Here is a 22744-nt window from a genome sequence, read left to right as displayed (position 1 = left end):
TAACTGGGTCTGTCATGCTTTGTAAGCAAGTGCCTTTAACTACTGAGTCATCTCCCTAGCTCTAGAATGACTCTTACCATAAAATTATTTATTTCACTGGCTTAAAACTGCTTAGAAATAATTTCACTTTTGCTCCTTGTTTTAACCTATTCATTTTCCAGCAAAGATTATATCTAGTTTTATTTACTTTTTTCATGTCTGGACCTTTTAGTTGCAAAAGATTCAAAATAAGTAAAAGAGAAAAGGAAGGGAAGGATGAATGGTATATACGTTGATAAATTTTTTTAAGGTAGGGTTTTGTTCTAGCCCAGGCTGACCTGAAACTCAGAATGTAATCTCAGAGTGGCCTTAAACTTAAGCTTCTCCTACCTCTTCCTCAAAGTGCTAGGCTTAAAGGCTTGTGCCACCATGCCTGGCTTACTTTGATAATCTTGACTTGCAATTAGTTTGAAAATATCACTTCCACTTGGTTTTTCTTTCATAAGTTTTCCCTATTCTCATGAGAGTAAGCTAATATATTGAGTGTCTTTAAACAACTGTCTTGAACTTGTGAAGGCTAGCTTTTTTGTCTGATTTTTGGCATGTGTATAGGTTTATTGAAGAATATTTTATAATGAAATATTTTGAAGTTTATCAGCCTTATGGGAATCACTTCGAGTCCCAGCTGAGATTGGACAGTACAGCAGATTCTTAAAGTAATTTAATTACTTAAATGAAAATGACCTGTTTTCTCTTTGTAAAGTTAAAGGGTGTGATAGTTTGGTTTGCTATTACTGTGTATGAACTCTGCTGTGACTGGGCAAAGTTCTCATGAAAGAAATGCTTAGCTACATGGTTTGTGGAATGATTGGTCTGAATATGGTTGAGTTAGCTTGTTCACTGATGCTAATCTAATAAGCTGTGGACAGGGTTGATTTCACAAAGCATAGAATTTCAGCCACAATAGCTTTTACCCAGTTCCATAGATATTTTGAGAATCATGGATTTCTTCAGCATGTCTAATTTGTCTCTGATCTTCATTCAATTATATTTATTATTTATTAGGAAGTTATCACTTATTATCGGGTTGGAGAAATGGCTTAGTGATTAAGGTCTGCCTGAAAAGCTAAAGGACTCAGGTTGAACTCTCCAGGACTCACGTAAGCCAGATGCACAAGGGGGTGCATGTGTCTGGAGTTTGTTTGCAGTGGTTACAGGCCCTGACGCGCCCATTCTCTATCTGCCTCTTTCTCCTTCTCTTTTTCTCAAATAAATAAATAAAAATACAATATAAAAAACAGTGATGTAGGGCTGGAGAGATGGCTTAGCAGTTAAGTGCTTGCCTGTGAAGCCTAAGGACCCCAGTTTGAGGCTGGATTCCCTAGGACCCACGTCAGCCAGAAGCACAAGGGGCACACGCATCTGGAGTTCGTTTGCAGTGGCTGGAGGCCCTGGTGTGCCCATTTTCTCTCTATTTCTCTCTCTCACAGGCCAAATATAAGGCTTGCAATGTCCACTGTTGAGTATCTCCATTGGTGATTTCTCTCTCTCCCATTGAACTGCATTTAGCGTAGCTTTTTCCAGCTTTCTATCAGATGATCTACATAGAGGAGGTTTTCAGCTCAGCTCCCGAAGGATTTCTCAGTGACCTTGCAGCCCAAGTATGTGGGGTCTTTAGCAATAGGGTCTAACCATTTATTCCTGGTGGGAAACCAAGGGCCTCGGCAATGGTCTGTAATGTTTTGGGGGTATCAGGGACCTCCCTGGCCAACAACTCACTGGAAGGTATCCCATCCCTGGCACTGAAAATTTTCTAGTAACAATCTGGCTCCGGTGTGTTCAATTGTCCAAAAAAGTAGGTTTCCATATGACTTATTTATATCCTCTTAGATTTTGATTAGCCCTTCCTCCACCTTTCTTTTACTCAGTCTCTTCCCCTAACCTCACTTAGGCCTTTTCACTCCCATTATTTTGTTCTTCTACTTACATATATACAATACCAACCTATTAAGTGCCCCCTCCCTCCCTTTATTCCCTTTATATCTCCTTTCTAGCTCACTGGGCTCTGCTACTGAGTTTTCTTCCTACTCACACAGAAGTCCAATCATTTATAGCTAGGATCCACATATGAGAAAGAACATGTGACATTTGGCTTTCTGGGGCTAGGTTACCTCACTCAGTATAAGCCTTTCCAGATCCATCCATTTTCCTGAAATTTTCATAACTTCATTGTTCTTTACCACTGAGTAGAACTCCATTGTGTAAATGTGCCACATCTTCATTATCCACTCATCAGTTGAGGCTGGTTCAATTTCATAGCTATTGTGAATAGAGTGACAATAAACATGGTTAAGCAAGTATCTCTGAGGTAGTAAGATGAGTCCTTAGGATATATGCTTAGGAGTGCTATAGCTAGGTAATATGGTAGATCTATTTTTAGCTGTCTCAGGGACCTCCACACTGATTTCCACAATGGCTGGACCAGATTGCATTCCCACCAATAGTGTAGAAGGGTTCCTCTTTTTCAGCATCCTTGCCAGCATTTATGGGCATTTGTTTTCATGATGGTAGCCAATCTGACATGAGTGAGATAGTTTAATCTGCATTTCCCTGATGACTAGGGATATCAAACATTATTTAGATGTTTATATGCCATCTGTACTTCTTCTTTTGAGAACTCTCTATTTAGTGCCATAACCCATTTTTTAATTGGGTTCTTTGATTTCATATTATTTAATTTCTTGAGTTCTTTGTATATCCTCTATCAGATGTATAGCTGGCATAGATTTTCTCCCATTCTGTAGGTTGCCTCTTTGCTCTATACACAGTGTCTTTTGCCATGCAAAAATTTGTAATTTCATAAGGTCCCAGCACTTAATCTGTGGTTTTATTGCCTGAGCAACTGAGGTTATATTCAGAAAGTCTTTGCTAAGACCAATATGCTGAAGGGTTTCTCCTACTTTTTCCTCTAGCAGTTTAAGTGTTTCAAGTCTAATATTAAGGTTTTTAATCAATTTGGACTTAATTCTTGTGCATGGAGAGAGAAAAGGATCTATTTTCATCCTTCTACAGATACATATCTAGTTTTTCCAGCACCATTTGCGGAAGAGGGTCTTTTCTCCAATGAGTATTTTTGGCATTTTTATCGAAGATCAGGTGGCTACAGCTACCTGGACTTACATCTGGGTCCTCTATTCTGTTCCATTGATCTACATGTCTGTGTTTGTACCAGTACCACGCTGTTTTTGTTACTATGGCTCTGTTGCATAGGTTAAAATCAGGTATGGTGATACTACTAGCCTTATTTTTGTTGCTCAAAATTGTTTTTGATATTCTTGGTATTTTTGTACTTCAGTCCATTTCTATTTCCATGAAGAATGCCATTGGAATTTTGATGGGTATTGCATTAAATGTGTAGATTGCTTTTGGTAAGATTGCTATTTTCACAATATTGATTCTTCAGATCCAAGAACAAGGGATGTCTTTCCATTTCCTAGTGTCTTCTGTAAGTTCTTGCTCGAGTGCTTTAAAGTTTTCCTTGTAGAGATCCTTCAATTCCTTGGTTAGGTTTATTTCAAGGTACTTTATTTTTTTGATGCAATTGTGAATGGTAATGATTCTCTGATTTCATCCTCTGTGTGTTTGTTGTTAGCATATAGGGAGGCTACTGATTTCTTTGTGTTTATTTTGTATCCTGCTACTTGGCTATAGGTGTTTATTAGTTCTAACAGTTTGCTGGTAGAATCTTTAGGGTCCTTTATGTATAGAATCATGTCATCTGCAAATAATGATAAATTGATCTCTTCCTTTCCAATTTGCATCCATTTTATGTGTGTCTCTTGCCTTATTGCTATGGCTAAGACTTCCAGTATTATATTAAAGAAAAGTGGGGACAATGGACACCCTTGTCTTGTTCCTGATTTTTAGTGGAAAAGCTGCCAGTTTTTCCCAATTTAGTAATATGTTGGCTATAGGCATGTCATAAATAGCCTTTATTATGTTGAGATATGTTCCTTCTATTCCCAGTCTCTGTAGGACTTTTATCATGAAGGGATGTTGGATTTTGTCAAATGCTTTCTCTGCATCTAATGAGATGATCATGTGATTTTTGTCCTTCAGTCCATTTATATAATATATTACATTTATTGATTTTTATATGTTGAACCATCCCTGCATCTCTGGGATAAAGCCTACTTGGTCAGGGTGAATGATCTTTCTGATATACTCTTGTATTCCATTTGCCAATATTTTGTTGCATCTATGTTCATAAGGAGATTGGTCTTTAATTTTCTTTTTTTGTTCTATCTTTGCCTGATCTGATGCTGGCTTCATAGAAGGAGTTTGGTAGGATTCTTTCTTTTTCTACTTTATGGAAAAGTTTAAAAAGCATTGGTGTTAGTTCTTCCCTGAAGGTCTGGTAAAATTCACCAGTGAATCCATCTGGGCCTGGACTTTTTTAGTTGGGAGATCTTTGATAACTGCTTGGATCTGTCTACTTGTTATAGGTCTATTTAAGTGATTAATCTCATCTTGATTTAATTAAGCTCAGCCATATGAATTAAGGAAATCATCTATTTCTTTCAGATTTTCATACTTAGTGGAGTATATTTTCTTATAGTATGTCCCTATGATTTTTTAAAAAATTTCTCTGGTATCTGTTGTGATGGTGCCTTTTTCATCTCTAATTTTATTAATTTGTGTCTCTTCTCTCTTTCCTTTGGTCAGATTTGCTAAAGGTTTATCACTTTTGTTTATTCTTTCAAAGAACCAACTCTTTGTTTCATTGATTCTTTCAATTGTTCCTTTGGTTTCTATTTCATTAATTTCTGCCCTAATCTTTATTATGTCTTCCTGTCTACTGATTTTCAGTTTGCCTTGTTCTTCTTTATCCAAGGCTTTAAGGTGAAGCATTAAGTTGTTTACTCGCAACATTTCTAATTTCTTTTTCTTTTTTCTTTTTTTTTTTTTTCTAGGTAGGGTCTCACTCTAGCCCAGGCTCACCTGGAATTCACTATGGAGTCTCAGGGTGGCCTCAAACTCATGGTAATCCTCCTACCTCTGCCTCCTGAGTGCTGGGATTAAAGCGTGCGCCACCATGCCTGGCTCTAATTTCTTAATATAGGCACTTAAAGCCATAAATTTCTCTCTTAGTACTACCTTCATTGTGTCCCACAGGTTTTGGTATGTTGTATTCTCATTATCACTTGACTCTATGAATTTTTTGATTTCCTTCTTGATTTCTTCATTGACCCATTCATCATTTAGTAGTTTATTGTTTAGTTTCCATGATTTTATGTATGCTCTATAGCTTTTCTTGCTATTGATTTGTAGTTTGATCCCATTGTGTTCAGATAGAGTCAAAGGAATTATTTCAATTCTCCTGTATTTGTTTTGTGTCCTAATAAATGGTCTATTTTAGAGAATTTTCCATGTGCTGCTGAAAAGAATGCGTATTCTGCAGCATTTGGATGAAATGTCTTGTATATATCTGTTAGGTCCATTTGTTCTATGACCTCATTTAATCCAGATGTCTCTCTGTTTATTTTTTCCTGGGATGACCTGTCAACTGATGAGAGTGGGGTGTTGAAGTGAGCCACTACCACTGTGTGTGGTGTTATCTGTGACCTTAGTTCTAATAGCATTTGTGTGATGAAGTTGGGTGCCCCCATGTTAGGTGCATATATGTTTAGGATTGTAATGTCCTCCTGTTGGAGTGTGCCTTTAGTCAATATAAAGTGACTTTCCTTATCTTTCCTAACTAATGTTGGACTGAAGTCTACCTTGTCAGATATTAGGATAGCAACCCCTGCTTGTTTTCTAGGCCCATTTGCTTGAAACACCATTTTCCAACCTTTCACCCTAAGATAGTGTCCATCTTTTGTAGAAAGATGAATTTCTTGGAGGCAACAAATTGAAGGATCGTGCTGGTTAACCCAGTCTGCAAACCTATGTCTTTTGGTTGGGGCATTGAGGCCGTTGATATTAAGAGTTATTATTGAAAGGTGTGTATTTATTTTTGTCATTTTTCTTTTGTTTTGTAGTTCTTATGGTTTTACCTTTGCTCTCTTGTATTAACTACTATTTGAGTATGGTTTGTTTTTTCCAGGTTCCTTATATGTGTGATTTTCTTCCTCTTCAGTATGGAGGATCCTATCAAGTATTTTCTGTAGAGCTGGTTTTGTCTTCAAATATTCCTTTAGCCTGCTTTTGTTGTAGAATGTCCTTATTTCTCTCTCTACTTGAATGGATAGCTTTTCAGGATAAAGTAACCTTGGTTGACAGTTGTTATCTTTCAGAATTTGGAATACATCACTCCAAGCCCTTCTGGCTTTTAAAGTTTGTGTTGAGTGATCTGCTGTGATCCTGATGGGCTTGCCTCTACTTTTTTTTTTTAGGTAGGGTCTCACTCTAACCCAAGCTGACCTAGAATTCACTATGAAGTCTCAGGGTGCCCTCAAACATCCAGTGGCCCTCTGTCTCCCAAATGCTAGGATTAAAGGTGTATGCCATCACGGCTGGCAATTGGTTTCCTTTTATTTCAAAATTTTTAAAATATATATACTTTTTATTTGACAGAGAGAAAGAGGAAGGGAGGGAGGGGAGGAGGGAGGGAGAGAATAGGTACACCAGGGCCTCCAGTCTCTGCAAATGAACTCCAGATACATGCATCTCCTTGTGCATCTGGCTTATGTGGGTCCTAGGGTATCAAATCTGGGTCCTTTGGCTTTGCAGGCAAGCACCTTACCTGCTAAGCCATTCCTCCAGCCCCTAAGATTTCCTTGTAATGCTGTGTGTCTAAAAGCCATGTTTCAGGCTCCCACTTAATTTTTAAAAACAATCAATTTAATGTTGTTCTATATGATATTTATTTGTATTCTTTTTCTTACAGTTAGTTCTGCAGGGAGCATATGTGGTGGTTTGGTCCTTAAGAAGTTTCTAAAAGGTAAAGAATTAACCAATTTCCACTAGACTAAATTCTTTCTGAAAACGAATTTGATATTTTCCAAACTAGATTAATACTGAAAGATGGAATTTCTGAGCTTTGTAAATAAAAATATGAGATGCCTACTTAAATTTCAGTTCCAGATAAGCAATAGTTTTTAGTTTATGCCTCACGTAGCCTTTTTCTACATTTTATGTGGCAACTCTACTGAATTTGTACAATACAGTAATGTGTGTGAAACTTAGGTAACTGTAGCTTTTCTGAATACTCTCTGTATAACTTCAGGCATAGTTTTCCCAGATAATTAAAAGTATTGGTTCCTACATACTTCAAAGTTGAAATACATTGAAAATGATTTTGATTGGTACTGATATTATTCACTATATTGCTTGGCTATGTTGACATGTTTAGGAGATTTTGATGACCTTAGTTTTAAGAATTTCTTCTTTCAGGGGCTGGAGAGATGGCTTAGTGGTTAAGCACTTGCCTGTGAAGCCTAAGGACCCCAGTTTAAGGCTCAAGTCCCCATGACCCACGTTAGCCAGATGCACAAGGGGGTGCATGTGTCTGGAGTTTGTTTGCAGGGGCTGGAGGCCCTGGCCTGCCCATTCTCTCCTCTCTTTCTCTCCCTCTTTGTCTGTCACTTTCAAATAAATAAATAATTTTTAAAAATTGAAAAAAAAAAAAAAGAATTCTTCTTTCAGGCTGGTGAGATGGCTTAACTGTTAAGGCACTTGCCTGCAAAGCCTAAGGACCCAGGTTCAATTCCCCAGTACCCATGTAAACCAGATGCACAGGTAGTGCATGCATCTAGAGTTCATTTGCAGTGGCTAGAGGCCCTGGTGAATCCATTCTTTCTACATATCTGCCTTTCTCTCTCACATAAATAATAAGTAAATAAATTATTAAAAAAATTTTCTTCTTTCATTTGGCTTAAGAGTAATCTATAAGCCAAAGCCAAACATTCATTTCAAGGAGACTAAAATCATCTGAGAACTGTTGTACTTTCATTTTCATCTTATATGGTTGTCTGGTTCATAAATATTATTCAATGGGTCTAATTTCCCTGTTGAGTTGATAATATACAAATTTTACAAAATAAAGTTTCTTTTTCATGTTAAGTATTGTACTCAGGGCCTCACTCAATCTAAGCAAATACTGTCTGCTGAGCTCCATCCTCAGTCCCCAGTGAACTCTGAAGATGTAGCATGTAGGGATTAATTCTACCTTTTGAAATTTCTTTTCTGCTTGTTCAAGGCCTTCCTGAGCTACTTAGCTAGCTAGCTAGACCTTCTTTCCACAAACACCAATGCATGCTTTCCATGCTATTAATCTTTTCTTTCCTTCCTTCTTCCTTCCTTCCCTCCTTCCTTTTCTCTCTCTTTCTCTTTCTTCCTTTTGAATGTTTTGATAGGCATTCATTTTTCTAAGATTTCTAGTTTGGTGTTATTAGTACTTGCTTACCTTTTACATTTCTAGCCTAATGTCTACAGATTTCTATCCAATAAACACTTACTAGGTATTTCTACATATCAAGTAATGGGTTCAAAAAATTTTAAGTTAAAAAACTTATACATACATATACATATATGATGTACTTTATATATCATAATTATATAATATTATTATGTGCATATAGTTAATTTATCTGCAACGAGAGAGAAAGAGAGATAGAGGGAATGGATGCTCCAGGGCCTTTTGCTCTGGTGCTGAAACTTTTCTTTTAAATTATTTTTGTTTATTTTTATTTATTTATTTAAGAGTGACAGAGAGAGAAAGAGGCAGAGAAAAAGAAAGAGAGAATGGGTGCGCCAGGGCCTCCAGCCACTGAAAACGAACTCCAGATGTGTGCACCCCCTTGTGCATCTGGGTAACGTGGGTCCTGGGAAACTGAGCCTCAAACTGGGGTTCTTAGGCTTCACATGCAAATGCTTAACAGGCAAGCCACCTCTCTAGCCCAGATTCTGAAACTTTTAAGAGATCTGAATCCATGTTCAAGAATCATGGGCTGGCCTAGAGAGATGGTTTTGTGGTTAAGGCACTTGCCTGCAAAGCCAAGGAATCCAGGTTCAATTCCCCAGGACCCATGTAAGCCAGATGCACAAGGTGGCACATGCATCTGGAGCTTGTTTGCAGTGGCTGGATGTCCTGACATGTCCACTCTTTCTTTCTCTCTCTCTGACTCTTTCCCTATCAAATAAATAAAAATAAAAATATTTAAAAAAGAGTTATGGGTTATGGCCAGATATGATCCATACCTGGAATCCTAGCACTTAAGAGATGGAGGCAAGAGGAACAAGAATTTAAAGTCATCCTTGGTTACATAATGAGTCCAAGATCAGTCTGGGTTATCTGAAACCTTGTTCCTCACCACCACCTAACAAAAAAGCTGCTTCAAAATTGTCTTATTAATTTTTAGTTGTTCTTTTTTTGGATGATATAAAGAATGGGAAGGTCATTCCTAATTAGCTACTGGTCCAGTTAATATATGTAAATGTGCTTTGAAAACAGTGAAAATACATATTAAAAAGAAGTATATTATTAATAGTAAGCAAGAGATAGTATTTCCTGTGACATAAGCCCATACTTAATATGCTTGTGCAAGGAGTGGTCAGGTTACACATAAGGCTGCTCCCTCAATATTTGTTACAGTGCTTTGAAAAAAAAAAGAAAAGTCCATGTAAATATTGGGGAAGAGGTATTAGGTGTTGTTTATGGGCTAACCACTTGTTTATTATGCAAAACCACAGTTTAGATGATTTGTGTCATTGTGACTTAATATTTGGTTCATTTTTATATTTATTTGAGAGGAGGGAGGAGAGAAAGAGAGAATATGGGCACATCACGGTTTCCTGCTGTTGCAAATTCCAGACACACATGCTATTTTGTACAACTGGCTTTCTATGGGTACTAGGGAATCAAACCTGGAGCATCAGGCTCTGTAAGCAAGTGCCTTTAGACTTTGAGCCATTTCTCCAGTCTTGTTTTTTTAGTTCTTTTTAAAAATATATTTTTTATTTATTTATTTGAGAGAGAATGGGCACACCAGGGCCTCTAGCCTCTGAAAACGAACTCCAGATGCATGTACCCCCTTGTACATCTGGCTTATGTGGGTTCTGGAGAGTCGAACCAGAGTCCTTTGGCTTTGCAGGCAAATAAATGCCTTAACCACTAAGCCATCTCTCCAGCCTGTAATTCTTTTTTTTAAAGAAACTTTTGGGCTGGAGAGATGGTTTAGTGGTTAAGTGCTTGCCTGTGAAGTGTAAGGACCTCAGTTCAAGGCTCAATTCCTCAGGACCCACGTAAGCCAGATGCACAAGGTGGCACATGCATCTGGAGTTCGTTTGCAGTGGCTGGAGGCCCTGATGCACCCATTCTCTGTCTCTGTGGCTTACATGGGTCCTAGAGAGTCGAACCAGGATCCTTTGGCTTTGCAGGCAAATGCCTTAACCACTAAGCCATCTCTTCAGTCTGTAATTCTTTTTTTTTTTTTTTTTTAAAGAAACTTTTGGGCTGGAGAGATGGTTTAGTGGTTAAGTGCTTGCCTGTGGAGCGTAAGGACCTTGGTTCAAGGCTCAATTCCCCAGGACCCACGTAAGCCAGATGCACAAGGTGGCACATGCATCTGGAGTTCGTTTGCAGTAGCTGGAGGCCCTGATGCACCCATTCTCTGTGTCTCTCTTCCTCTTTCTGTGCCTGTCTGTTGCTCTCAAATCAATAAATAAAAATAAACAAAAAAAAAGGAAATGTTTGTTGGGCTGGAGATATGGCTCAACAATTAAGGTGCTTGCCTGCAAAATCTAACAGCCCAAGTTCAGTTCCCCAGTACCCATGTAAAGCTAGACACTCAAAGTATCATGTGCATCTGGAGTTCATTTGCAGTGGCTAGAGGCCCTGGCATGCCCATTCTCTCTCTCTCTCCCTGTCTTTCTCTGTTCTGGGCATGGTGGTGCATGCCTTTAATCCCAGCACTCCAGAGTAAGAGGTAGGAGGATTGCTGTGAGTTCGAGGCCAGCCTGAGACTACATAGTGAATTCCAGGTCAGCCTGGGCTAGAGGGAGACCCTACCTCAAAAAAACAACAGGGCTAGAGAGATGGCCTTGACAGTTAAGGTGCTTGCCCATGAAGCCTAAGGACCCAGGTTCTATTCTCCAGTTTCCACGTAAGCCAGATGTGCAATGTGGCATATGTGTCTGGAGTTCATTTGCAGTGACTAGAGGCCCTGGTGCACCTATTCTCTCTCTCTTTATCAAATAAAAGTTTTAAAAAATGGGCTGGAGAGACTGCTTAGCGGTTAAGGTATATGCCTGCAAAACCTAAGGACCCATGTTCAATTCTTCAGGTCCCACATAAGCCAGAGGCACGTAGTATTCATGCATCTGGGGTTCATTTGCACTGGCTGAAGACCCTGGAATGCCCATTCTCTCTTTCTAAATAAATAAATCTTTTTGTTTGTTTGTTTGGTTTTCCGAGATAGAGTCTCACTCTAGCCCAGGATGACCTGGAATTCACTATGGAGTTTCAGGGTGGCCTCAAACTCACGGCGCTCCTCCTACCTCTGCTTCCCGAGTTCTGGGATTAAAGGTGTGTACCACCATGCCCAGCAATAAATAAATCTTTTAAAAAACTTTAAAACAACAACTTTTAATTGACAACTTCCATAAGTACAAACAATATGTGATGGTCATAATCCCCTCCCACTACCTCCTTTTCCTTCTCCCAAATTCCCCCTCCACTGAATCCCTTCTTTCCAAATAGTCTTTTTTTTTTCTCTTCTGTTTTGATGTCATCATTTTTTTCTTCCCCTCCTATTATGCAGGTCTTGTGTAGGCCGTGTCAACCACTGTGAAGTCACAAATATCACGGCCACTTCTGTTTTTTTTTAATCTTTTTATTTATTTGCAAGCAGAATGGGTGGGTGGGGGGATGGACACACCAGGGCCTTTAAAAGAATTTCAGATACATGCTCCACTTTGTGTGTTTGGCTTTATGTGAGAACTAGGGAATCAAATCCTGGCTATCAGGCTTTGTGAGCAAATGCCTTTGACCACAGAACTATCTCCCCAGCTTTTTTTTTCTTCAGATTTTTGTTTGTTTGTTTGATTGCTTGATTTTTGGTTTTTCGAGGTAGGGTTTTACTCTGGTCCAGGCTGACCTGGAATTCACTGTGTAGAAGGCATGTGCCACAACGCCTGGCTCAAAAACTTTTATTATTTTTTTAAATTTATTTTTGTTTATTTTTTATTTATTTGAGAGTGGCAGGCAGAGAAAGAGGCAGAGAGACAGACAGAATGGGTGCACCAGGGCCTCCAGCCACTGCAAATGAACTTTGGATGCGTGCACCACCTTGTGCATCTGGCTTATGTGGGTACTGAGGAGTCAAGCCTTAAACCAGGGTCCTTAGGCTTCACAAGCAAGTGCTTAAGCCATATCTCCAGCCCCCAAAGCTTCATTTTTTTTTAAAAAAAATATTTATTTATTTGAGGGAGGGAAAGAGGAGGAGAGAGAGAAAGAGAGAGAGAAAGAGAAAGAATGGGCATGCCACTGCAAACGAACTCCAGATGTATGTGCTCCCTTGTGTATCTGGCTTACGTAGGTTCTGGGGAATTGAGCAGAGGTCCTTTGGTATTGCAGGTAAACACCTTAATTGCTAAGCCATCTCTGTAGCCCAAAAACTTCAATTTCGAAAATAAAATATTTGCATATGAACAAGTAACTGTGCAAAAATTACATGAAAAAATGAAAAGACAGGGATTTCCTAAAAGATAAAATAAAAGATGTAACAGTTCCCAGGTGTTGATAAAAATTACTGCTCAGCACTCAGTTCACACAAGCAAATGAAAGTCTAAAGTGAGAATCCAGATGGAGAAAGCCAAAGTATTTCCCCCGCCCTTTTTTTTTTAAATGTATTTAATTAATTATTTATTTGAGAGAAAAAAAGACAGTGAAAGAGGGAGAGAATGGGTGTGCCAAGGCCTCCAATGGCTGCAAATGAATTTCAGATGCATGCACCCCCTTGTGCATCTGGCTTACATGGGTCCTGGAGAATCAAACCAGGATCCTTTGGCTTTGCAGGCAAATGCCTTAACCACTTAGCCATCTCTCCAGCCCATCCCCCCGTTTCTGATGCAAGTTCATATATATCCTAGGCAGGCTGAGAACCTACCATGTAGATTAAAATGGCTTTGTACTTCTGATCTTCCTGCCTTTACCTCCCACCTGCTGGGATTACAGGTGTGTACCACCACATGCAGCATGACTTAAGTTTTTTTTTAAGCTGTTTTTTAAAGACATTTTTGTTTTATTTTTTATTTTTACTTATTTATTTGTTTGTTTTTCAAGGTAGGGTCTCACTCTAGCCCAGGCTGACCTGGAATTCACTATGGAGTCTCAGGGTGGCCTCGAACTCACGGCAATCCTCCTACCCCTGCCTCCTGAGTGCTGGGATTAAAGGCGTGTGCCACCACACCTGACTGACATACATTTATTTATTTATTTATTTATTTATTTATTTATTTATTTATTTATTTATTTATTCATTTATTTGGGACAGAGAGAGGGAGAGAAAGATAGTGAGTGAGAAAGGGTGCATCAGGGCCTCAAGCCTGTGCAAACGAACTCCAGATGCATGCGCCACCATGTGACCTAGAGAATTGAACCTGGGTCCTTAGGCTTTACAGGCAAGTGCCTTAGCCACTAAGCCATCTCTGCAGCCTTAAAACTTGTTTTTAAAAGCTCAAAGCAATTTTACTTAATCTGCTTTAATATCCTTATAATGAAAAAGGGATTTTCAAGCTCTGGAATCACCTCCTCCATGAGGAGTCTGTGTTCTCTTTGCTTTGTATAGCTTTTACTTTGAAACAAACTTAAAAAGAAAAAAGAATGGGTAGCTGTTTGTGCACATCAAATATGCAATAAAAATAGAGACATTTGCTCATAGTCACATTTAGTAGGCAGCTGCAGCTTAAGTCTTCAGCAGTTATAGCACATAATACTAACCTCCATAATGCTATTTATTCATACTAATTAGTAACATAAGTTGCTCAGTGAAGCTCACCAAGGAAATTGGCCAGGACTGAGTCTCAAATCTCTGAGCTCCCTGGCTTATACATCATAAATTATGCCTTTATTACTATTATTATTTATTTAACATTCCTATAACACTATTAGCAAACTGCCTTAAATTAGTCCATTCACTAATCTTTATACTGTTTAATTAGCTTCATCACTGAGTCTCTGGCAGCTGATTCATGAATCATCAGGTGTCTAGATACTAAAGGAGTATGTATCCTCCTCCTTTTTTCTTTTTAAGACAAGGTCTCATGAATTCATGTAGCCCATGCCAAATTCAAACTCACTTATGTAGCTGAAAATGATCTTGAATTTCTTATTTATTTACAAGTAGAGAGGGAGAGGAGAAAGAGGGAGGTTGGGTACCAGAGCCTCTAGCTGCTGCAAATGGACTCCAGATACATGTGCCACTTTGTGCATCCAGTTTTATATGGATCCTGGGGAATCAAATCCAGGTCATTAGGCTTTGCAGGCAAGCAAACCACTGAGCTGCCTCACCACCTTTTTAAAAAAAATCTTTTAATTGCTTCCATAAGTATAAACAATAAAACCATGATAATTTCCTCCCTCCATTCCTGTCCTCTCAAATCCATCTTATCCCCTCCCCCTTCAATTAGTTTCTTCTATTTTGATCTCATCACCTTTCCCTCATAATATGAAGGTCTTCTGCAGGTAGTTTCAGACAGTGTGAGGTCATGGATGTCCAGGCCATTTTATATCTGAAAGATTGTATTGTAAGGAGCACTAACCTTCCTTTGGCTCTCACGTTTTTTCTGCCACCTCTTCCACAATGGATCCTGAGCCTTGGAAGGAGATGTTTCAATGCTGAACAGACCAGTGTGAATTCTTCTCAGCACTATGGAGACTTTTGAGTTACCCCAATGATCACTGCTATGTGAAAAGAGAAGCTTCTCTAACCAAAAGTGAGAGTAGCATTAATATATGGATATAAACATTTTTAAAAGTGCTTACAGGACAATTTGGTGAGCATAATATAAACATTTAGCCAGACACCAGCAGGCATTACTCCCCTAGGTCTCATGACCACCCCAGCCATAGACTTTTGACTAAGTTTTCAGTACTAGCATGTCTTTCCTCCAATGGAGCAGGCCTTCAGTCCAATTATAGAGTGGTTAGTTTCCCCCTAACAGACATGCCACTATTGCACCAGTTGACACATTTGGTCTGGTTGGCCAATCTTAGGGCTTGCAGGGTCCCCAGTTGTTTAACACCATTGATAACCTCTCTCCCAAGACTACATGCACAATAGCTCTTTCCTGCTTTCTGACAGCTGGTCAACAGAGAGGAGGTTTCTAGCTCAGCTCCAGATTGATTTCTCAGTGACCTGCAGCCCAAGCATATGGAGTCTTCAGCAATAGCGATCTTGAATTTCTGATCCTCCTGTCTCCACCTCCTGAGTACTGGGGATTTCAGGTGTGGGTACTACACTCAGTTTTATACAGTTCTGCTGATTGAACCCAGAGCTTTGTGCATATCAGGCAAGCACTCTACCAACTGAACTATACTTCCAGCCCAGAATTATGTATGATTATGAAGTTAATAGTATACTTCCCTGAATTCCCATGTTTATTTTTATTATTATGGTGCTGGGGGTAGAAACCATGGCTTGCATATGCCAGGTTAAATGCTGTATTTCTCAGCTACATTTTCAGTTCTTGTCTATTGACATAACTCTATAAAGTTTGGTCAGTCATTTAAAAAATATTTGCTTATTCCAAATTAGAAAATCTATAACTTTTTTGTTCTCTTAAATATTTAATTTAATTTATTTATTTGAAAGAAAGAGGGGAGGGAAAGAGGCAGATAGAGAAAGAGAGAGAATGGGCATGCCAGGGCCTCCAGTTGCTGTAAATGAACTCCAGACGCATGTGCCTCCTTATGTACCTGGCTTATGTGGGTCCTGGGGAATTGAACTTCAGTTGCTGGGCTTTATAAGCAAGCACCTTAACTGCTAAGCCACCTTTCTAGTCCCATGTACAAGTTTTTATTTTTTTTTTTGACATTTTATTTATTTATTTGAGTGAGAGAAAGAGAGAATGGTTGAGCCAGGGCCTCCAGCCACTATAAACAAACTCCAGATGCATGCACCACCCTATGTATCTGGCTTATGTGGGACCTGTAGAATCTCTCCAGCCCAATACAAGCATTTTTTTTTTTGTTTTGTTTTTTTGAGGTAGAGTCTCACACTAGTCCAGGCTGACCTAGAACTCACTATATAGTCTCAGGTGGCCTCGGACTCTCAGCAATCCTCCTACCTCTGCCTCCTAAATGCTGGGATTAAAGTCATGTGCTACCATGCCCAGCAAAAAACATTTTTTTTTTGTTCATTATTTATTTATTTATTTGAGAGCGACAGACATAGAGAGAAAGACAGATAGAGGAAGAGAGAGAGAATGGGCGCACCAGGGCTTCCAGCCACTGCAAACGAACTCCAGATGCGTGCGCCCCCTTGTGCATCTGGCTAACGTGGGACCTGGGGAACCGAGCCTCGAACCGGGGTCCTTAGGCTTCACAGGCAAGCACTTAACCACTAAGCCATCTCTCCAGCCCCAAAAAACATTTTTTAAAAAGAGAGCTGGAGAGATGCTTAGCAGTTAAGGCACCTGCCTGCAAAGCCTAAGGACTCATGTTCAACTCTACAGGTCCTACATAAGCCAGACACACAGTGACACAAGTGCTCAAGGTAGTACATGTGTACGAGGGGGCACACACATCTGGACTTTGATTTTAGTGGCTGGAGGCCTTGGTGCCACCAATTCTTTTTCCCTCTCACCCTCACATTAAAAAAAAAAAAGACAGTCTGTTTCCAAGTAGAGATAGAAGAGACACAGAGAGATAGAGACTAGGCACTCCAGGGCCTCCAGCTGCTGCAAACTAACTCCAAATGCATGCTTCACTACATCTAGCTTTACATGGGTACTGGGGAATTGAACCTGGATCATTAGGCTTTATAGGCAAGTGCTTTAACTATTGAGCCATCTCTCTCTAGGCTTAGAGCTTTTCATCTTAACTCTCTTCTGATATAAGAAGGGTTGTTGACCATCCTTAACTGTGTATCTGTGAGGTAAAAGTCCATAATAAACACTGGGGCTGAAGAAATTTCTTTGTGTCATAATTGGATGCCTCTTTTATTTGCTAGGCCATGCCTAACTTTATGGGCTGATAGTCTTCTCTGGTTCTGATTTAACAAAACAGGAAGGGAAAGCTTTAGGAAGTCCAGGGAAGAGTTTCTTAGGTTGGGTGGGCATAGAAAATGGTGTTTGCCTTTCTCATTGAAAGGCTACATATGATTAAAAAACAAGTTAGATTAAAAGGATTTTCCTAGGTAGATCTCCAAAACAAGATTTTTTTTTTTTGAACCCCAGGGCTTTGTGCTTGTAAGGGAAGTTCTTTATCACTGAGCTATACATCCCTAGCCAGAAAGGATGACTTTCTGACATTTCAGTTGACCATCTGAAAATTCATTCCAGAAGAAATTTCTATTCCTAAGTTCATCTCCCTCTGATAATTGCTTTCTTTGGTTTTTAATTTTATTTATTTGAGAGACAGAGAAGGAGGCAAAGAGAAAGAGAGAGAGAGAGAGAGAGAGAGAGAGAGACAGACAGACAGAGAGGGAGGGAGAGGGAGGGAGGGAGGGAGGGAGGGAAGGAAGGAGGGAAGGAGGAAGGGAGGGGGAATTGGTGTTGAAGTCACCCACTACAACTGTGTTTGGTGTTATCTGTGACCTTAGTTCTAATAGTGTTAGTGTGATGAAGTTGGGAGTCCCCTTGTTAGGTGCATATGTGTTTAGGATTGTAATGTTCTCCTGTTGGAGCATGGATTTAATCAATATAAAGTAACCTTTCTTATATTTCCTAACTAATGTTGGACTGAAGTCTGCCTTGTCAGATATTGGGATAGCAACCCCTGCTTGTTTTCTAGCCCATTTGCTTGAAGCACTGTTTTCCAACCTTTTACCCCTAAGATATTGTCTATCCTTTGTAGAAAGGTGATTTTCTTAGAGGCAACAAATTGAAGGATCCTGCTGTTTAACCCAGTCTGCAAACCTGTGTCTTCTGGTTGGGTCATTGGGGCCATTGATATTAAGAGATATTGTTGAAAGGTGTATATTCATTGTTGCCATTTTTTCTTCTGGTTTTACCTTTGCTCTCTTGTATTAACTAGTATTTGAGTATGGTTTGTTTTTTCCAGGTTCCTTATATGTATGCTTTCCTTTCTCTTCAGCATGGAGAATCTTGTCAAGTATTTTCTGTAGAGCTGGTTTTATCTTCAGATATTCCTTTAGCCTGCTTTTGTTGTGGAATGTCCTTATTTCTCCATCTAATTGAATGGATAGCTTTTCAGGATAAAGTAACCTTGGTTGACAGTTGTTATCTTTCAGAACTTGGAATACATCACTCCAAGCCCTTCTGGCTTTTAAAGTTTGTATTGAGTAATCTGCTGTGATCCTGATGGGCTTGCCTTTATATGTAACTTGATTTTTCCCTCTAACTGCTTTCAATATATTTTCTTTGGTTTGTATGTTTGGTAGTTTAATTATAATATGTCAAGGAGAGGTTCTTTCCAGGTTTTGTCTGGTTGGTGTTCTAAAGGATTCCTGTATCTGCATTGGCATCTCTTTCCCAATTTGAGGGAAGTTTTCTTCTATGATTTCATTGAAAATGCCTACTATGCCTTTGGAGTGAAATTCTTCTCCTTCTACTATACCCTGAGTTCTTATGTTTGATCTTTTCATAGTTTCCCGAATACGTTGAAATTCCCACTCATACTTTCCTATTAGTTTGTCTTTGTCTTTGTTGGACTGAATTAGATCTACCACCTGGTCTTCTAGTTTAGATATTCTGTCCTCTCCTTCATCCATTCTACTGGTGAGATTTTCTACAGAGTTTTTTATTTCATTGACTGTGTTCTTCATTGCTAGTAATTCTGACTGGTTTTTCTTTATTATTTCTATTTCCTTAATTATATCTTGTATTGGTCTCTTTATTTCATTAAATTTGTTTCCTGTGTCTTCTTTGATTCCTTTGATTTCCTCTTTGACTTTGCTGAGCATATTTATAATCATTCTTTTGAGCTCTTTCTCAGGCATTTCCTCTAACTCATTCTCACTGGAGTTCATTTCTGATGCATTAGTACTTTTTGGTGGATTTATATTGTCTTGATTTTTGGTGTTTCTTATGTTATAATGTACATATTTTTACATCTTGGATTAATTTAATGCTTGGATTTTCTAGTTAGCTGTAGTATTATTAGATGTATCAATCAATCTGATGTTATATATCTTCAGGGTAGGAGCTTAAGGTGCTAGGTGTGGCTCTTAAGACTCTCAGAGTATCTACATAAGTGACCCTTGATGTTGGGTTTGTCTGCTATGAGAGTATTCAGTAGGCTGAGTGGAACAAAATGCAGGCAGATTTTAAAATTTAATTAAACAATGTACACATTCAATGAAAAACAGCACAGAGTATTTATGCAAGAGTAGGTATTATGACAACCAGATCCTCTAACAAAGTCACAGTCCCTTAGGATGTGTGTTGCCCCACACCCTTAATCCTGTCAAGTAGGAGGTTAAGATTTCTAGTCTGTTGAGGGTTCCAAGTCAGCTTATAACCAAGTGAGACCCTTCCATAACAAGCCCAAAATATAGCTTAATTAAAAATGGTAAATCCAACCATCCATCAGATTTAATATATAATTTATCTTGATACGAAAGGTGCAATTAGTACTTCCGATTCAAGCCTATATACCAGGCTTAGTTGGCATACTGACCTAGTATAATCCCAGTTATCTTTTGGGACAATTTTGGTCTCAGTTATGCTGCGTTCCTGCTTGGGTCCCTCTTTGGTGTGCTGTAGGTTCAAGTAGGTTGACTGGGTTGCTGCTCTGGTCACTGGTGCTGAGTGCTGTGAGCTCCCTTCCCCTGGTGTTGGGGGAGGGGAGCCTGTGTAGGTGGCTCTAGTGACTCTGTTGGTCACTATGGTTCTCCCTTCAAGTTTCTTGAGTTTGCTAGGAGCTCCGGTGTAGTGGAAAATCTCCTTACCTGGCTTTTCCTGTGGCTCAAGCCAAGCTGTGTAGCTTTGGCCCTGCAGACCTGGTGCTGCTGCTGTTGGAGCCACTTCTGCCTGCCTATGTGGGCTCTAGATGCTGTGGGTCTCTCCTACTTCCCTGCTGCTGTTGGTAATTTCTTATACACCTCACTTTTTAGTAGAATGTATTTTGCTGTTTTTGTTTGTTTGTTTGTTTATTTGTTTGTTTGGCTTTTTCTCCCCTTGGCTGCTTTGGTGTGGTTCCTACACTCCCATCTTAATGGAAAGTCCTAAACTTATCATTCTTGATACCAGGTTAACTTTCTCAAATAGTATTTATGTCTGTCTGTGTTTTATAATTCTGTCAGTATTTCTTCTGGGTGTATTTTTTTTTCTTTTTGTATGAATGTGTAGAGTATGTGTGTGGCAATGTGTGGTATGTGGTTGTATGCACATGTGTGTACAGAGGCACACACCCCATGTTTGTGCATAGGAAGGCCAGAGAACGTCAGGTGTCCTCTTATCACTCATCTGCATATTTCTTTCTCTCAGCCTGGAGCTGTTGTATGTCAGGAAGCCCCAGAGATTCTTGGATGTGCTCCCCTTTTCCCACCCTTGGATTGGAGTTAGAGATGTGCAACGTCACACTCAGGCTTTACCTGAGTACTGGGGAGTTGAACTTGGAGGTTTTTGGCCTGGGATGCCATCATGCTTATGCTGTAAGTGCATTTAACTGCTGAGCCATCTCCCCAGGCCTTGATCTATTCTTAATGTTTTCTTTTTTTTCTTCTTAAAAATAACCCACATTATTTATTTATTTATTTGTAAGTTCAGAGAGAGAGAGAATGGTGCACCAGGATCTCTAGCCATTGCAAATGAGCTCCAGATGCATGTACTACCTTACGCCTCTGGCTTCATGTGGGCACTGGGGAATTGAACCAGGGCTGTTTTGCTTTGCAATCAAATGACTTAACTGCTATACCCTCTCTCCAGCCCTCAAATATTGTATCTTTAATTCCTAATATATCTAATAAGTTTCTCCCTTTACATTTTTTTTATTTGCAAAGAGAGAGGAAAAGAGAGTGAGAGAGGGAGGGAAGAAGGGAGGTAAGGAGACAGAGAGCGGGGAGAGAGAGAGAAAGATGTGGAGGGCACTCCAGGGCCTCCTTCTGCTGCAAATGAACTCCAGATGCATGTACCACTCTGCATTTGTCTTTACATGGGTACTGGGAAATCAAACCCAAACCTTTAGGCTTTGCAAGCAAGTGCCTTTACCACTGAGCCATCATCCCAGTTCCCAACAGCTGCTTTATTTTATTTTATTATTTTTTTCAAGGTAGGGTCTCACTCTAGCCCTGGCTGACCTGGGATTCATTCTGTACTCTCAGGCTGGCCTCAAACTCGTAAGTGATCCTGCTACCTCTGCCTCCCAAGTGCTGAAATTAAAGGTGTATGCCACTATGCTCAGCCAACAGCTGCTTTTTTGTTTGCTTATTTTAAATTATTTATTTACTTGAGAGAGAGGCAGATAGAATGATTATGGGCACACCAGGCCTCTAGCCACTGCAAAAGAACTCCAGATGCATACACTACCTTGTACTTCTGCTATTACATGGGTACTGGGGAAAGGAACTCTAAAAAGATTTATTTGTTTTTTTTTTAATAGTTTATTTTTGTTTATTAATGAGAGAGGGGGAGGGAGGGGAGAAGAAGGGAGGATGGGCATTCCAGGGCCTTTAGCCACTATAAACAAACTCCTATACATGCATCTGTATATTATGCATCTGGCTTATGTTGGTCTTGGAGAGTAGAACTTGAGTCCTTAGGCTTCACAGGCAAGTACCTTAACCTCTAAACCATCACTCCAGCCCCATTATTTATTCTTTTTTAAAAAAATATGTGTTCATTTTTATTTAGTTAGTTGAGAGTGATAAGAGAGAGAAAGAGGCAGAGAGAGAGAGGGAGAGAGAGAGGGAGAATGGGCGCACCAGGGCCTCCAGCAAACGAACTCCACATGCGTACACCCCCTTGTGCATCTGGCTAACATGGGTCCTGGGGAATTGAGCCTTGAACCAGGGTCCTTAGGCTTCACAGGCAAGTGCTTAACCACTAAGACATCTCTCCAGCCCCCCATTATTTATTCTTATTCTTATTTTTAAAACTGTTTTGTATGTGGGTTGGAGAGATGGTTTAGCAGTTAATGTGCTTTCCTGCAAAACCAAAGGACCCAGGTTTGATCCCCCACTACCCACCCACATAAGCCAGATGCATATGGTGGTACATGCGTCTCGAGTTCATTTGCAGCAGCTAAAGGCCCTCATGTGCCCATTCTCTCACTCTCTCTCTCTCTATTTGCCTCTTCCTCTGTTTCTCCCTCCCTCTCTCTCTCTCTATGAAATAGATAAAACAAAGAATCTGGGGCTGGAGAGATGGCTTAGTGGTTAAGCCTTAAGAACCAGGTTCAATTCCCCAGTACCCATGTAAAGCCATATGCACAAGGTGGCATATGCATCTGGTGGTGTTAGTTTGCAATGGCTAGATGCCCTGGCATGCCCATTCTCTCTATCTGTCTGCCTCTATCTCTCTCAAATAAATAAAACAAAATTTTAAAGAAGAATCTTTTGTATGTATACGTATGTATGATGTACATGTGAGGATATGCATGCCATTACACGTGTAGCAGTCTGGGGACAACCTCAAGAGT

The 22744-nt window shown here is 39.6% G+C and overlaps 1 protein-coding gene across 3 annotated transcripts in view; it reads left to right on the top strand.

Annotated features, from left to right (window-relative positions):
* C1H11orf80 (chromosome 1 C11orf80 homolog) overlaps positions 1 to 22744 on the top strand; it is a 98487-nt gene that overhangs the window by 4016 nt on the left and 71727 nt on the right. For 2 of the 3 annotated variants that reach the window (XM_045148201.1, XM_004656476.2), the window contains exon 3: positions 6869 to 6922. The exons of the other annotated variant lie outside the window; for it this stretch is intronic. In XM_045148201.1, coding sequence (XP_045004136.1) covers positions 6869 to 6922 — 54 coding nt within the window. The remainder of the gene's footprint in view (positions 1 to 6868; positions 6923 to 22744) is intronic. 3 annotated transcript variants of the gene reach the window in all.

This window comes from Jaculus jaculus, chromosome 1 (assembly GCF_020740685.1).
Source record: "Jaculus jaculus isolate mJacJac1 chromosome 1, mJacJac1.mat.Y.cur, whole genome shotgun sequence".
Lineage (NCBI taxonomy): Eukaryota > Metazoa > Chordata > Mammalia > Rodentia > Dipodidae > Jaculus > Jaculus jaculus.
The sequence above is the reverse complement of the archived record's forward strand: the minus strand, read 5'-3'. Positions and strand labels throughout refer to the sequence as shown.